Source organism: Triturus cristatus, chromosome 5_1, assembly GCF_964204655.1.
Source record: "Triturus cristatus chromosome 5_1, aTriCri1.1, whole genome shotgun sequence".
NCBI lineage: Eukaryota > Metazoa > Chordata > Amphibia > Caudata > Salamandridae > Triturus > Triturus cristatus.
Window position 1 is genome coordinate 256509553 of NC_140587.1, and position 17598 is coordinate 256527150.

The 17598-nt window shown below is 43.5% G+C and overlaps 1 protein-coding gene across 3 annotated transcripts in view; it reads right to left on the reverse strand.

Moving 5' to 3' along the window:
* Window positions 1-17598, reverse strand: part of CCN4 (cellular communication network factor 4) — a 168809-nt gene that overhangs the window by 9147 nt on the left and 142064 nt on the right. For all 3 annotated transcript variants that reach the window (XM_085604888.1, XM_085604889.1, XM_085604887.1), the window contains exons 3-4: window positions 11522-11779; window positions 994-1187 (exon numbers count right to left, since the gene is read on the reverse strand). In XM_085604888.1, the coding sequence (XP_085461014.1) occupies window positions 994-1187; window positions 11522-11779 (452 nt within the window). The remainder of the gene's footprint in view (window positions 1-993; window positions 1188-11521; window positions 11780-17598) is intronic.

The window sequence follows — 17598 nt, forward strand, 5'->3', positions numbered from 1 at the left end:
TGTTTGCCAGGGCCGGTTTCGGCCAATTTTGTTACAGGGGACGATTTTGTAGCTATGCTGCAATATCGGCCCTGTAACAAAAACGGCCCCAGGGGCACAAAATTGGTCCACCACCCTAGTGGCCCTCAGGGGAAATGCCCGGTGCCCGCTACGGCCAGTCCGGCCCTGTTGGGGAGCACCAATCCATACACAGCAGATGGGCAAGGGAGGCAGATATAGAAGCAGCAATCACTGACGGGCAGTGGAAATGTTGCTGTACACTAAGGGGAAGATTTACAAGCCCCTTGCGCCACTTTTTAACATGGGAAAAATGACACAAAAGTGGCACATGGGGCTTGTAAATCTGTCCCTAAGTTTCCATGAACCACAGATATACGTTCCTGCATTATACATTTATTCACCAACCATACTTTACTCCGTCTAGACCACACCTTTTCAGTAGGTGCAATACTGAGCATGCTGGGTCTTGCACTTGACTTAGGGCTTGGGACTTGGATATCTTAAATTGATACCACCCAGTGTACGTAGATTATAAGCACTGGCTTTCCTGATGACCATCAGACAAATTGTCATGACTTGGTTCAGAAAAACATTTCTAAATAAAGGTGATTGGTTTATTGTCTTGGCCCAAAGTAAAGATAGGAGCGAGACATTTGCTACTCTTCAACTTCCCATGTCGTGACCCAGAAACTTTTGGGACCCCGGACGGCTCTACCTCGCTACACCGCGAGAGGAGGAGAATGTGCAAATGGCTGATATTTCATCATAGACTGTATGGTTTCCCCTGTTCGTTCGTTCGTTCGTTCGTTCATTCATTCATTTATTTATTCATTCATTCAATATGACCAGAACTGGCACAGAATACACCAGTCCAAATGGATAAAAAGATTTATGTGAAGGGTTCAGGTTTGGTGATGTCAATATTTTCACTAATTTATCATTTAAAGTAGTGTTGTACAGTGCCTCGTTCTTTCATTTGAGCTAATATCTTACCCTAATGTGCTTTGTGATGTCCACCTCACATGGGCGCATGTTGCATAGTCGACGTTCGCGCCTGAGCTCACATTGGTCGTTGGCATTTGAGATCCTTGTCGATATCCCCATCCCACAGGTTTTTGAGCAGGGACTCCAGGAAGTAGTTTGAATGATGCAGTTCTTGTGCCAATATTCATGGTCTTCTACATATGCTATAGTAAATATATAAAGTAATTTTCAGGTAAAGCATCATCTGTAATTCATTTTCGAAACTATAAGGTACATTAAGATCGATTATCTCTTTAATCATCTTTTCCGGTACCAGAAGAGTTTTAGCACAATTGCATTCTAAGAGGCTATGAATTTAAATCTGGCTGTCTACTAGGCTACAATCTTTAGCCATGGTGCCCTTGTAATTCACAGACAGTTCTTTACTGTATAAACAATCTTACTCAATCACTCACTCACTTACCCAAAGAAAGATGCGAATTGACAGACCCCACTACATTGATAAAATCCTGAGCATAACATTCAAAGTACCGCATAACACACAGATATTCAGTCATCTTCCACTGAGTGTCATAAATGTGGCATTTCAGTCAATCAATCAGCATTTGCATAACGCAGCACTGTCATCCCTAGGGGTATCTGGGCTCTGAGGGTGCCATGTCTCCATCAAAAAGCTAGGTTTATAGTTTCTTTCTGAAGTCCATCAGGGAGGGTGTTGTTGAGAGGTGGAGGGGCAAGTCATTCCAGGTCGTACCGGCGAGGTAGGAAAAGGAGCAGCCCCTCTGTAACTGTGACGGAAGCGGGGGTGTGTACGGGTGAGTGAGGAGAAGAGCAGGCGTTTTGCAGGCAGATGGAAGTTCAGTCAACGTTAGATGTAGGACAGTCCTTTGTAGGCATGCGCGAGCATCTTGAACTGGCACCTTTCCTGGATGTGGAGCCAGTGGAGGTTTCTGAGGGGGGGTGATGTGGGTTCGTATGGGGAGGTCCTGAATGAGTCTGGCTGCCACATTCTTCATGGTCTGGAGTCGTCCGAGGAGCTGGGTGGAGATGCTGACAAAGAGATTTTGCCATCGTCGAAGCGGCTGGTGACAAGGGCCTGAGTGATGGTTTTTCTGGTGGTGACTGGGATCCATCTGAAGATTCCTTGGATCATGTGAAGGGTGTGGAAGCAGGAGGAGGCTACTGCTTTTACTTGTCGTTTCATGGTCAGTTGGTTGATGAGGATGATGCCAAGGTTACGTAGATGGTCTGTTGGTGTGGGTGTTGGTCCGAGTTCTGCTGGCCACCAGCTGTGGTCCCAGATGGAATTATTCTTCATGAAGATCAGTACTTCAGTCTCATCGGAGTTGAGTTTGACTCAGCTGTCTCTCATCCAGTTGTCTGCATTAGTCATGGCGTAGTAGAATTTGGCATTGCACGGGTCCTTTGTGAGTGAGAGGATTAGTTGACTTTTGTCTGCTTAGGAGATTATGGTGAGGCCGTGGCATCTGACAACATCTGTGATGGAGGTCATGTAGGTGCTGAACTAAACAGAGCGGGCTGAGGGATAATCTTGGGGTACGCCACATATGATGTCCTTGGGAGCACAGGTGAAGGGAGGCAGTCGGATGCTCTGTGTAAGTCCCGTAATGAAAGAGGTGATCCATGTGAAGGCGTTTTGCTGTATGCCAATGTTGTAGAATCTGTTGATGAGGAGAGTTCTGATATCATGTGTGGCAGCCATCAGTGCGCTCTCAGTGCTGTGGTTGGTGTGGAATCCTGACTGTGAGGCGTCAAATAGGTGGTTTTGTTCCAGGTATTCAGTGAGCTGTTGGTTGATGGCTTTCTTGAGTACTTTGGCAGGGTAGGGGAGCAGGGAGCAATAACTTTTGAGATCGCTGGGGTCAGCACAATGTTTCTTTGGGAGGGTCTGCCCTCTGCGTGTTTCAATCTGTCCTGCAAGATTGCTGTGGAGATGGAGGTGTTGAGGATGCTGGTGAGTTCAGTGTTGATTGTGATGGTTCAGAGATTGAAGAGATGGTGGGGGCAGGGGTCGGTGCTCAACCTGGATTCGCTGGAGGACATGATGGCTGTGTTAGTCTGAGTGGTGAGCAGAGACCAGGTGGTGATCATTTGGCTGGTAAGCACTGGTTTTTTGATGTTGTCGAGGTTGAGAATGACAAGTTGGGAGGCGAAATTGTTGTAGAAGATGGCGATCTTGCTGTGGAAGTAGTCCAAGAGGGTGTTGCAGAGTTCTTGGGAGGGGTGATGGTGTTCTCTGTGACACATTGCAAATGTGAGCAGTGGTCTTTATGAAAATGTGCATGTGTGCAATGGTTAGTCATGGTGATCATGAGTCAATTTGGCTAGATTTTCAAACTCTATTCATAATATATTTATTACACTTTGTCTCTTCACATAACACGCGTTCTTCAGTATTCACTGGAAAATTTCAAGACTTCTGCATCTCTGAGAATTTCTATTTTTATATATATATCTATAATATATTTCTACGTTCCCCAGACAGGTTTATGGTTTTCATGACCTTGTCTTTATATCTCTTTGGCATTTGACACATTAGCGCACATCCACTAGGGGGTGCTAGAGTTCCACAACTAAGAATAGATGGGTTTAAATGGATTTTGTGATTTTAATCTACATTCCCTTGGGGCATGAATTTGGATGAGAGTTATTCTATGTTTCCACATGTCTTAGATACTGCTGTCATAACTTTATGCTATCAGTAGTTCATGATCTGTAACATATTTTAGCCGAGCATTGCTAGCTAACAACATTTTAAAAATCACCATCTTCGAGCATAATAATATTCTTTCCTTCTTAAAGCACTACTTCTAGCTACAATAATTGAATTTGTTACCCATTACAACTATTACTGATCTTCTTTGTTTTTTTTAACACACCTGTATGATTCCTATTCATTGATTACAGACTCTGTTATTGTTCAGTAACATTATGTGACCTGTAATATAAATAAAGGGTGGATACTGTGAACAGGTAAGATTTTGTTTGGGAGAACACTTTTGCTGTTATGTGTTCATGGTGATCATGCGTGTGCATCATGACATGGTCCTGTTTCAAGGATTGTGGTCTTGGTAGAGCAGGAGGGGTGCTTACAACGCTACCCTCAATGTAGTGGAAGGCTACCGCCTTCACCAGGAGTTAAGGAGCAGGAGTGTGGTGCTGGCAGCATACTGTGTAGTGATCAGTAGTAGTGAACAGGTCCTTTTTAGGTCTTGCCTGAACCAGCGCATGCGCTGGTCTGGCGAGACTTATTGAGAGGGCTCCAAAAAGTGCTACCAGGCCAGCCTACAGCTACAGTGCATGTGCGCGGGCAATTTGATGTTTGATCGCGATCGCGATCACTTTCGCGGCCGCAGGGCCGCTTGGCATAGCCAGGTATCGCTTTTGGGACCTTATAAGTATTTAGTTATGCAACTGTTGCATGGCTAAACACTTATAAGGTCCCAAAGGCGAGACCTATTGGCTATGCCAATGCTTGTTATTCTGTGCCACTGGAGTGAGACCTACAGGCTCACTCACCTTTTTTAAAAGTTCCACTGCTGTGTTTAACTTGCCTTCTTGCACTACAGCAGGTAGATGTGCAGTGCAGTGTAACGCAAGAGGTGTGACTCTGCGCTGCATGTATGTGTCCCTGGGAAGGGTACAGCACAAGGATGGAGCAGTACTGGTCCAATAAAAAAAGTGAGAACAAAGTCTATTAAGAAAAAGCAGGATTCATTTAGCAACCAGACATCAGATACACAATTATGATCTGGCCCCTTTCACGGGCACTTTCGTTTTACATATGCCTCAGACGTGCCTTTAAGGCAGGATTAAAGTGTTGTGGCAACAGCCCTTACCTTGAATATCCAGCTGAGCTCAGAGGTGTCATACCTACCCATTAGGGTCGACAGGTCATAGTGGTCTATTGTATGGCTCCTTAGAGGAATTTCATACCTCATTAAAAGGCTAAGTATAGGCAGGCAAATTAGCCTTCAGGAGCAACTCTACATAGGTATGACTTATTAATATTTAAAAGGGAGGTTTTTGTCTGCCAAAAAGTTTATTTTTGGCAGAATCCTTACCCTTGCCTTTCGAGCCATTCACGGAACTGGCCCATCTTACCTGAGCCAAAGACTCAAACTTTCGAAGTCTGTTAGAAACCTAAGGTCCAATAATCTACGTCTACTAGTTGTTCCCAGATTCAGGCTAGCCCGGAGCGGTGGTAGAACGTTCGGTGTGACGGCGGCTAAATTCTGGAACGACCTCCCTCTGGACCTTAGGTTTATCGAGTCTGAGCAGATCTTCAGACGCAAATTAAAAACTTGGCTGTTCACCCAACCTTGAGTAGGAGGGCTTCTGCTACACTGGGCTGGAAGGGTATGACCCGGGATGCCTCCTCTGGTGATATTCTTGCTCTCTCAGCGCCGGGACACCCCCGACGGGGGTAGCTGCGCGCTTTATAAGCTTCTTAAATAAATAAATAAATAAATAAATAATAAATTTTGATTGGTGGCACTGAAGGTTTTACTCTGCAAGAGTCAGGCTATAATAATAGGCTGAACCCTTGTTTGTAGGCCCAGTCTGTGGATGGCACTGTAGATGCTTAGGTTTCTCATACTGGGGGGCTACAATGTCAGATTGCTGACACCCTGATTCCACTCTTATTTCAGCCATTTCAGGTGTGGCTCATCAGTTTAAGGTCTGTATCCCAGGACTGAAGAGGTGCCTCTAGTCCAGGACTTCTAGTGTGGACACACAGTCCCTCTCAATGGTGGCATACTCTGTACCTTGTATAGGTTGACCTGGTGCAGGTCTCTTTCCACTGTGATAGTGCTGGCTGCACCTCTGGGTCAGAAGTGAACTCACCGGTGCCAGTCCTGGGGTCCCCTCTTGTCATGGTAGGTAACACCTTGCCCTCTGGTCTTCCAAGTGGGTGTGGCTTCCACCTCTCAACCCTCACTTTTCTCCAGGACTGCTGTACCCTCTTTTTAGTGAAGTACCCTAAAAACATCTGTATGGGTGGGGCACAAAGAGCAGCCACCCCACCTAGCTTTTTACTCTCCTGTGGGAGCTGCCAGCCAAGCATGCAGTCTATGGGCGTCTGTGTACAGACACTAACTATTCTCTGAGAAGAACCCCCTCCGATTCCAAGGAGACCCTAGCCACAGAGTGGTCAGGCATCTCCCCGTGGGCATTCCTCACTCTACAGACTTCTCCCTGCAGATACTGTTCTGGGGAGACCAACCTTCTCACCATCAGGTATCCTGCATAGCAGTGATATGGACCCCATTCACTGAAGCCCTCTGGAAGTACTTTCTGGAATCACTAATTTACCTTTGGGGTCCACTTCCCAACAAAGGGACACTAGGGCATGCTCTACCCCCACCTCAGAATGACCTCCCCCTATCACCACACTATCCACCCTGCGGAGTGCCCACCAGTGAGAACCTTCTTGGAGACAAGGTATGAGATGAATTATTTGGAAATGATTAAGAGTGGTCAATTTTCTGAGACTGAGAGTTCCAGGCTGCAGTGGCTGCTTCAGAGGACTGTTTCTGAGCAGTTGATTGTCTCACTATATAAGGTTTGAGGGAAAGAGTTTTCCACCTTCTGATAACCCTTGAGGTCCCTCTCTGTGCTGTGACTGATGCAGTTAGTGCACCTGTCCCTCTCAGAGGGATTCTTCAACACAGATGTTCTGAATTTGCTAGTTTGGAGGAGAAGAATTTGAGGTGCCTGAGATATTTAGTAGCTTTGCTAGATGGGGAGAGGTGTCTTGGTGCACGAGGGAACATATTTTGAAGGTTATCTTGGCTGGTATGGGGTGACAGTGAAGTCCAAGTTTAGGGTGAAGCAGTTGTATCTGCTCATAGAGGGCGCCACCCTTGCAGTGGAGTTTAGAATGCCTTTAGGTGGATCAATAGATGTTTAGAGTGCCCCCACCTGAATGTAATTTCCGAAATCTAGTTGAAAGTCAAAAAGCGAATGAACCACGTGTCTTCACATGATGGGGGGATGAGACGACTTTCTGCTTTGAATGATATATTTTTGCATACTATCCAGCTTATAAAATAGATTTTAGCTATAAATTCTCCAGGGGTACCACAGTGTTTTATGTACAAATACACATAGCCTGCCAGGAGTTATAAGTTGGTGCTCTCTCCCTCTATAGAACACTGTCAATGCAGAATGAATGGAATTCCTGCATGTGACAGGTTCTCTCAATAATAGGAAGAGGTTCACAGGTGAAGAATGTAGCAATTGCAGTTTTGGCAATGGACTGAAGAATGATCGTTATTTGCTTAGGGCCTGAATCGCAAAGGTAAAGAATCTTAGACCTAAAGTCTAACTTTAGACCTCAAGTCTAAATTAGAACTGAAGTCTAACTTCACACCTAAAGTCTAAGGGCCCGATTCACAAAGGTAAAGTTAGACCAAAAGTCTAACTTTACTACTTTTCGGTATTCACAAAGGTAAGTTCCTGTATACTAACTTTGCTACTAGTAACATTACTACTAGTATGTTTGCTAGTAGTAAAGTTACTAGTAGTAACTTTCCTTTGTGAATACCGAAAAGCTAAAAAGTTAGACTTTTGGTCTAAGGTAGACTGTAGGTCTAACTTTACCTTTGTAAATCGGGCCCTCATTGTACTACGAGTGCTTTACTAGACCCCTAAAAATCATGTCATGGTATGAAGTCATGGGAAATTGAGCCTCCCCTTCAGTGTATGAAGGGGTGTAAAGTAGGGACTCCTTCTAATTTCTACACTCTGTGATGTACATAAAAATACACACAGCACAATGAAATCTACCACTGAAGATGGCTCATTTTTCCTGAGGGTACGTTATACAACTCTAACTATTTGCCCAAAAATCTGTAGTGATTGTCAGAATAGCTAGTGAACCTCTGCTTCAGCTGGCAGAAGAGGAAAGTTTCACACTGGCAACAATCTGGTCATTTACAGATTTCAAAACTACTGCAATGGTCTCCAAATGGCACCAGAAGAGAGGCAGAGTAAGAACCTTCAGTATGGCACAATGCCTGTATGAGGTGAAGTGGCTTTGACATCTGGCAGTCACAATGGGTTTTGTTTAGAAGGACAAATATGCGCAGTCAATGAATACATTCTTACGTTGTTAGAAACCACTAGAACAAGATTTTCTCCAAATGTCACAGGGCCCTTAATGTCTCTTTTGAATTGCTTTAGAGTATGTGTCACAGCCAGTGCTTTATTTGTAAAAGAAGGCGTGCGTGTGCCCAAAGCTCTGCTCTGTTTTTTTTCTTTGTGCTGGTTTTTCCGTCTATCTCTTCCCCCTCCTTTCTGTTTGCGTGTTTCTCTCTCTCTTGCTCGCGGTCAATATTCAATGAGGAAAAATAAGTGCTGGTCCCCAAAAATGAGCGCTGGTGGGCCATTCTGGGAACCACTGGCTCAAATTAAGCACTGGTCACTGCTGATGCCTTGAGTGAAACACAAATAAACCTAAAGAAACTCTTGTCAACCCAAGGGGTCCTTCTAAAAGATGGAACTACCTGGTTCTTGGCAGAACCTGAATGAAGGGTCCTGCTATGGGTGTACCACCTCAAATTGTTCTTAAAAAGAGAAGGGCCTTGCCCATGCAAGCTCTTGTAAGCCACACAAAGGGCCTTAAGGACGATGCATTGCCTGACCGCCAACTGGTGAAGTTTCCTGATGGCACCTCTAGCTGATTCAAATTTGGGGATTTCGAAAAGAAAGCGTGCCGCTGAATTCAGCAAGATCTGTAGCTACTTCAGCGAGCCTGTTGAGAGAATAAGGTAGACACTTTTGCAGTAATCAAGTCTTGCCACTACAAGAGAAATGACTACTGTCTTTAGGAGCTCAAAGGGAAGATATATCTCCATTTTTTTAAATAATCTTAAGGAGCAAACAGAGGTGCAGGTGACCTTGTTGACTTGTTCTTTCAGCTTCAGCTCATTGTCAAACATTATTCTCAGGTTTTTGACTTTAGACACTGGAGTGGGGAGAGAGCCTAATTCAGGTGGCCTCCACGCTGGTGCCAAAAAGTATGGATTATTGGCAAATAAAATGACCTCTATCTTTGATTAATTTAATTTCAGACAGTTGCCATCCATCCATTTACTAACCTCACTCATGTACTTCCTAAAGGGTTAACCTCATCCTTCCACAGTGACACAACAATTTGCATGTCATCTGTGTAGGATGCCATGGACAGGGCAAACATTTTTATAAGCCTGGCTAGTGGCGTGACATACAAATTAAACATCGCAGGGTTCAATGATGATCCCTGTGGAACTCTGCATGACAGAGAGTAAGACTGACTTAGAGGTGAACTCTCCTACTGCCACCACATGCTGCCTGAGCAAGTGCAGAACCTCCAATCCCGAGACTCTACATACAGTCAACCAGTATAGCACGGTTATGCTTGTGCTCTCTCCTTTAAACATGGTGAAATTGGCTTAGACCCAATTGGCACAGTTAATTTACTTGTATATCCCTATATGCAGTACTACATGTACCCAGGGACTGTAAATTAAATTCTTCTTGCGGGCCTCAGAACTGATTGTGCTACCCCACCTCCCAAGTAGCCCTTTAAACTTGTCTTAGACCTGCCATTGCAGCCTGTGCATGCATTTTAAACTACCAGTTCGACCCGGCAAAATAAACCTTTTGCCAGGCCTAAACTGTCCTTTTTAATACATATAAGCCACCCCTAGGGTAGGCCCTAACAGCCTATAGGACAGGGTGCAGTGTAAGTAAAATGTTGGACATCTAACTTTAGCTTTTACATGTTCTGGTAGTAATGAACTCTTAAATTATTTTTTCACTACTGCAAGACCTACCTCTCTCAGAGAATAATATTGGGTTGCCTTATTACATTTAATACATGCTAACTTTCAATTGTGAGCAAGTAGGATTGGTGAGTTTGGCATCCAAAGAAATGTAATTTAAAACCTGCTTTAATGTTAAAGTCTGAATTTAAGTCACAATTCTGAAAATGCACTTTTAGAAAGTTGGCATTTGTCATAACCATTTGGTACCTGCAGTCACATGATAGGTGTAGCTGGCAGTTATTTTTGTGTATTGCTCCCAGACAGTGAGACAAATGACACTAGATGTTGGCAAGATAGCCATCTCTCACTTTATGAGGGGGAGGAGATGTCACCTACCACACATGCACATCACAAAGGCCCTACTTGCACAAACTCATAAAGGGTTTGACACTAGTCTTTTGTGACCCTAGACAAGTTGGGGCAAGGCAAAGAAGGCAGGAAGTTCTAAGCACCTGTGGGGGTGAGACCTCCTGAACCTTTTCCTGCTTCAAAGTGGGCATCAGTTGGAAATAACGGACCCTCAGAGCCAGCTCTGCAGTACACCTCTGGGCCTGTGGAAGACTCCAGACTGCTGTGGTGCTCTGCAAGAAACGCTGCTACTATGTTGCCCTGCTGCATAAGTGGACCTGCATCTTTAACCCAGGACCATCAGAGTGACTCCAAAGGCTAGGTGTCTGGCCTCCTGATCAGAGCCTCAGGGACAGAAAAGGCCCCAACCACCTTGAACCCAGCACCTGGACATTGTCTGCTGTGAGTTGTACCAGCCAAGTGGTGCCACCCCAATCCTAGGTCCTTGGAAGTGAGCGTGAAGGTGCTCTGCCAGCCGAGCTGTGGTCGGAATGGACACATTGCATTCCCGACACTGAGCCTTGCATTACACTCTGCAGCCTCTTTGGAACATTGATGCGGCCCTCCACATTGCAAGCCCCTCGTCAACGGCATTCTCAATGATGACATCAAACTCAAGCAGCTACTTCGGAACCACCGGTGCACGATGCATCTTCGATGCAGGACTTCGATTGCGAGCTCATTCTCAATGGCGTCCTTCCTGATGATGCTGTACTCCGCACCGCAGCCTCACAGCTCCTCGGCACCAATGCATCTTTGATGCAGAACCCCGCAACACTCCGCAATCAGGATTCAAGGAACATTTTTTTAGCAGGCCTTACATGCTCCCTGTATTAAGCCCGCGCTCCATAGTGGTTGGCCCGAGCTTGTGACTTTGTCACTGTTTGGCGCGACTAGATAACCCCAGCTGGTGCTTTTTCAATTTGAAATTACATATCTCTGGTTCTACTGATTGGATATTGGTTTTGCTCTCAAATAATTTATTAGCTTTTACTCTATGTTTCTAGATTGGTGTGGGATTTTTCATGCGCTGTGCTTTCACTTTATTACTTTTTGTAGTGCTGCATAAACACTTTACACATTGCCTCTAAGTTAAGCGTGACTGCTTGTGCAAGGTACCAAAGGGTTACACTCAGGGTAATTTCGTTTTTTTCTAGTGATTCACCCTGACAGGGTTTGTGTGTTTTGCTTGGGTAGGGTTTCACCCCACTCTACCAGTAACCCAATTTCCTACATCTTTCTTTTATTAAAGGTAACAGTACTTATACTCCTAAACAAAACACATTTAAACAGTAAACATATGGTATCACAGAGAAATTTCATTAGCATAGATCTGCACCATACTGCTGACATACCTGAAGAGGCAACGTGCCTGGGCAATGTCTTCCGGATCCGCCTTGGATCATCACAAATCCACTGCTCACAGCACTGGCCCGCCATCTTGATTAGTTTGGGATTTTGACACCAGACAAGTGGTGGTCTGGAGTTGGTGCACACAGGGATGCAACCTATTGCTCCATTCAGGCATGTGCAGTTATACTTGCAATTTGGTTGAAATGTCTGCCCGTTCACATATCTAATTCCATTGAGAAGACAGCCTACTCCTGTCGTTTCTGTAATAAGAAAAAAACATTTTTAAATGGCAATACTGTAGGCAAACAAAAAAATATATTTAGTTTGATATTTTTTGTTGGATTGCTAGGGTTTTAAAAAGGTTGTTGGAAATTGTTATATTTTACTGATGTTTTATGGTTGAAGGCGAATTGGTTTGGCATATTGGAGCTATGAGTGATGGGAAATAAGAAGTTACAGAGGAGGAAAGGAGAGAACATGCCAAGAATGGAAACTTTAAAGAACCAATCCCCATAGTGACCATCACCATGGATGCATCACATGTAGGGTAAGGTGCAAACCAATGACATTTCTTTCTCAAAAAAGGCAAAGGAGGGGGGCTCTACATTGCACCATTGCTGTGTGCACCAAAGACAGACAATAGCTCACTGTGCAAGAGAGTGCAGAATGCAAGTTATTAAGTGCTAAAATTAGAGCTTTTGATTTGATTTCCAAATGTATTTTTAGTCTTTCATCTAGCCTGTGTATATTGATACAATGAATACCTTTGAGTTGTTTCAAATACTGTTGTCCAGGCAACTTTTGTGTTATTCTTCCTAGGTTTAAAAGTGCATTTCAGAGTGATGCAAAGTTTTTTACCCTTCCTTCCTAAAGCCTATCCAGTCTCATCAGGTAGTGTTGTGGTAATACAGAAATAGGGCTGGAATCTCTCTTGTAATCCATGGGATTCTGTATTGCATGTATAAATGGCAGTCTCTAATTTATTTATAATCGGTAACTTGGGATGCACCCAGTCATCGAACAGACTTGAGAACACACTATTATAAGGTATTGCAGTTGAGTTCTGATATCACAACCTGCTACCAGAGGCAGAAGCCGAGGTGAAAGGCAGGTCAGGCTATGAAGAATAATTTATGCAGCTGTTTAAAGCAAGAGTCGCTCCTGGAGGGCCTGATCCACAACAGATTTTTAGGATAACGCCATTTATTTAAATGGGGATATGCTAAAAATTCAGCATGGATCCAGCCCTTCAGGACCGACTTTGGTTTAAAGCAATGAAAACAAAAGGTTCCTTTTCTTTTTCTGCTCTATTTTAATAGTTTACAATGACAAGCAGAGAGAATATGTTTAGATTTTGCACCCCTTAGATAGAGAAAAGCTAGAATCTCTCTGCATGTTTTTTAAACTGACTTGTATTGAACTGTTTCTAATATCTGTTTACAACAAATATCTAACAGGTATTTTAAGTGTTTAAGTTTACACTGGAGGTTTTATTTTCATGTTTGCAAACATGCTTGCTCTCTCGTATGAAAGAGCTACGCACCAAGGTTTTAAGTGGTTTGTTGGAAGGGTGATGGTGTGCCCATGTATTATAGGGGATAAAGTACCCCGTGTTCTTCATGATGAGGATATTGCTATTCACCTCAGAGTTTCCCAACCTTATAAAGGTACTCTGCCTTCTGCCTCATTCCTCAATATGGTTATGGAGCTGCTCGGTGACCATATAATATATGGCAGGGTGTACTTTATCCCTTATGTATCCCTTATATCATGGACAAATACCAAAAAAGGAACTGCAGAGCTAACTAATGTTGCCAGCATATCAAAATATAATATTTCTGTCTATCCCTCACACTCTTTCCACTCACCACAATCCTAAGCATTGTGTTCCACATGAAAACCAACCATAGGTTGTCATCAAACACTACATGGAAGCACCTTCTACATAAGCTCCATACTTAAACAACACTGTATCAACCACTCACCCGCCACGGTATAGTATGCTACCCATGTAGGCAAGTGCTTTAGCACTCCAACCAGGGTAGTAAGTGCTATATAAATGCTACGGTAAGATACAATGCAATGCAGCCATGTTTGCATTGTTTTGGGTGACTGCGACACGTGCGTTTAGTAAATGCAGGTAGGTACAACTTTTTACATTCCAGAGGAAATCCTTATCTTCTGTGTGAGTCTTGTGAGTGATACCATCAATAACCGGTGTTCCTGCAAAGAATGCTTGCATACCTGCTCAGGGTCCATGGCAGCATAATGTTGATTTATTGGTATTGTGCCAAAGTCAGAGATCAATGCAGTGATATTCACAATGTAGTCATTTTCATATCAGCATAGCATACATTGTTTTCTTTTTGGAGGACTGGTTTGGGTGTAACACAGACACTTTCCAAGCCACTTGCTTCACGGTCTGACTTAGCCTGACTGTGAAACCAGGGCATGGGGAGCAGGGCGTCCCTGTTATGACTTTGACCGCTGTCGCTCATCACCCTTGTGCTCAAGCTGGGGTTGTATTTGTATCTTCCACTCTATGGCGAAACACCCAGCAAGTGTGCATCTTCTGGCTTATTCCATTCCATTCATGAAAGAGTGGGATCTGTGTTCCACTTGGGGTTTCAAAAAGTTGACTTTATAGAATGAAGTTAGTTCTATAAATATATTAGTGTTTATACAGGGGAAGCCTAGCAGGGTAGCAAGGGAGTACTGTTTATAGGGGAGAGGTGTGGCGCAGCAGCCAGAGCGGCTGACTCTGAAGCGCAGGGCTCACGGTTCGATCGTCCGCGGCTGCTCAGCTCAGCACCATGTGACTCTGGGCAATATCTCACATAATCTCCAGGACGGCCCCCAGCCCCTTGAAACCTTAAGGGGTGATAAGTTTGCGCTTTACAAAAAATAAGGATTATATATAGTAACAACGAGGACATGGGAATATGATGAGAATGAGGATGGAAGGATTTGTGACTCTTTGGAACATGAGGTTTACCTTGAGGGTGGACTGGCTGGTATAGCTTTGAAAGTCCCTGTTGATGACCACAGAGGAGCTCCATCAATAGGTGGGCTGTGAGGGCAGAATCCTGTTGTGTGAAGGGATACAATCACTCCCCCTCCGTGCATAAACCCAAGGCTTGAACCCTTCATGTGTTTGTACATTCCTCCATTTCTTGCTTTTGGTTTCCTGTGTTATGTTGGCAGGTTATGCATGGCGGTGTCCTGATTGTTGCTGCTTCGTAGGTGACGCCAAAAGTTGTGAAGATAATGTAAGCTTGAAGTTGTTGCCTATGCAGCTCCTTTAGGATAGGAGAGGTGTGGATGTATTTATACAGTGAATTCATTAACTATTTTAGACAAGTTATCGCCTATGACAGAGGGATGCCCACACATATGTGGCAAAAGCTGTACTTCCTTCCTTGGAGGTGAGATTATTTCTGTGGCTCTAGATATTCTCAGACTCAAAAATATTCAATAACTCTGAACATAAAGATATAAATATAATTAGCACGTTTATGTAGTAACCAATGTCTCTTAGGTGTGAATGAGTGAGGTAAAAAAATAAATATAAAACACACTTTTATAATTTAGTCTCTAGGCATTGTGCTCCCTCACAAGAACCCGAGGCACCTAAGACTCATAATATGAGACATTGCTTCACAACATGCAAGATGGAAGGGCTTAAGGTTTGATGCGTTTTGTAAATCCCATGGTGGCACACTGCTGATCCACGTCTTTGCCCTTTGGTGACTGGCGTAAATTTTGGTATCTCTGCCAAGGCGACCTCATATCAAAGAGCCAGCGCAAATAGTGCTGTAGGGTAATTTGGGTTAAAAAATTGTATCTCAGAAAGCACAGTGAGACATTCTAATCCTCAGCAAGTACAATTCACTCACCATAGGTATTTCACAACAAGAGCCATTTAGAAATCTGTTTTTTATCATTCATATGAAGATAAATTCGGAAATGCCTGTAGACACAGAGATGCAAATTATCTCATAATGCTTAGGCCGTCATAAATGAATGCTGCAGGCCGGATTTATCACTAGTGGCTGATGAAGGCCAGTAGAAAACCTCTACATGGCCATTAAAGATTTGTTTCACAAAAAGTGGGGATCCAATTCAATTGTAATTTCTATGGGGTTTATTTAAAGATTTTTTTTAAAGAGAAGCTTTCATTTCTTTCACCAGGGGAAAGAATAAAAAAGTGTTAGGAAAACTGCGGGGAATAGAACATTTCCACCAGGCACAGATCAATGTAACTAGTGACTGGTCAAAGGAGAGCATAGGCAAACTAAATACATGGGATACAAAGGCTAAAATAATTTAATTGGAAAGAGTAACTGTAAATTTGTATACAGCCTTCCAATGAGAGTAAGTGGAAGATAATAAAATCTGTTGGTTATTTGATTGGAAAATAAAAATAGTAATACTCCAATTACAGACGAAAATCGTGAACATCAATTATCCTTGGAAAATCATATCACAATGGAAGAAGTCTCTGCTGCTGTATCAGTGCTTCCCTCCTCAAGGCCCCAGGTGAAGCTGGGTTACCTTGTGAGGAATACCTGACATTTCAGAATGACTTGGCATCAACACTAGCATTTCTTTAAAATGCCATTCCCAAAGAGGATGAAATGCCTAGAACATTTTCATCCAGAAAATTAGTGTCCTTCCTGAAACCAGGCTAGAACTCTGAATTCTGGAGATTATGCCAGTATATCACATTCATAAATTTAGATAATACAATTCTTATGAAAATACTGTTGGTGCGATTGGCAGGAATCGTATTCACCCTGACCAGACTGGTTTTATGTCTCCTGTATGTCAACACAAATTACTTGGTTGAAGCTATTGATTATTGTAGTAAAATGTTAAAATTGCAATTTATTTCTTTATGCTGAAAAGGCATTCAACTCAATGCGCTTGGTGTTTTGAGAAGCTGAGTTAATCAAAATGTACTTTATACTGGAGTTCATCTGGTTGACAATGTTTCTTTAGGAGGGAACCTCCTCTGAAATTTGCCACAATTATTATTTGTTATGTTTTCAGACCCTATAGCCGTTCACATAAAGGATGAGGAATAAACCCAGAGCTGCCTGGCGCTTCAAAGGTTCTATTGAGTGCTGATGACATTGTGTAATTTTCAAACCTAATTAGTGAAATACTCTGTTTAAACTAATTGAGGAATTTTGCATACTAATCGGTGATTGTATAGACAATAATTCAACAGCAAAGAGTGATGCAGATAAAAATTATTAAAATGGTTGCATGGGGGTCGGATGATCCCTCATACAAAGGTGAATTGGCTATCCTGGGCCTCGATAATATCTTACACATTCTTAATGGTGCCCCTTACCTTCTGGAGTTCCAGAGGATTACCTAGGTGGTGTTTGGAGTGTGGAGGGCCGTGTTGCAGTTCCACATAAAGTAGGGATCCAATTCAATTGGAATACTCCGGCAAGTTGACTGAGCAAACTCTGTTGTGGGTGGGCAGGTGGCGGGACAGGTATCCCCCCTAGAAGGGTTTCGAGGATGGGACTCCATTGGAATATCGAGGCTAGGCGATGTCTGGAGTGGCAGCCTCATGAAGGCATTTCAGGAGCTCTAATCTGATTTTCACATTCCTAATTCCCACTGTTATTGTTATCTACAGCTAAGACATGCACTACCTACATACCAAGACGCCCTCCAGAGCTTTTCTGAATATAGCCCCTTAGAAAATAAGATCCTTATGGGCCAATTTGGCAAAGAGGGGGTTTCCCAAATTACAAATCCGTAATGACCCCTCTGACGGAGAGGTGGGAGAGTCATGTGGAGGAATTGGGTGAGGTGGATTGGAGAGACGTCTGTACAGTCCACTGCACGATCTCTGCCAGACTCCGTACTTACATCAGGCCTACATGTCCCCCTTTCACCTGCAAAAGGTGGGCCTTCTCTCCTACCCCACCTACTATAGGTGCAGGACTTATGTGGGAGACTGTTTCCAAGTTGTCTGGCAGTGCCCATTGATTCATAATTATTGGGAATATGTTTTGATGTATTGTCTGCTGTGGTGGGTGAGACTGTGGCTAGGGAT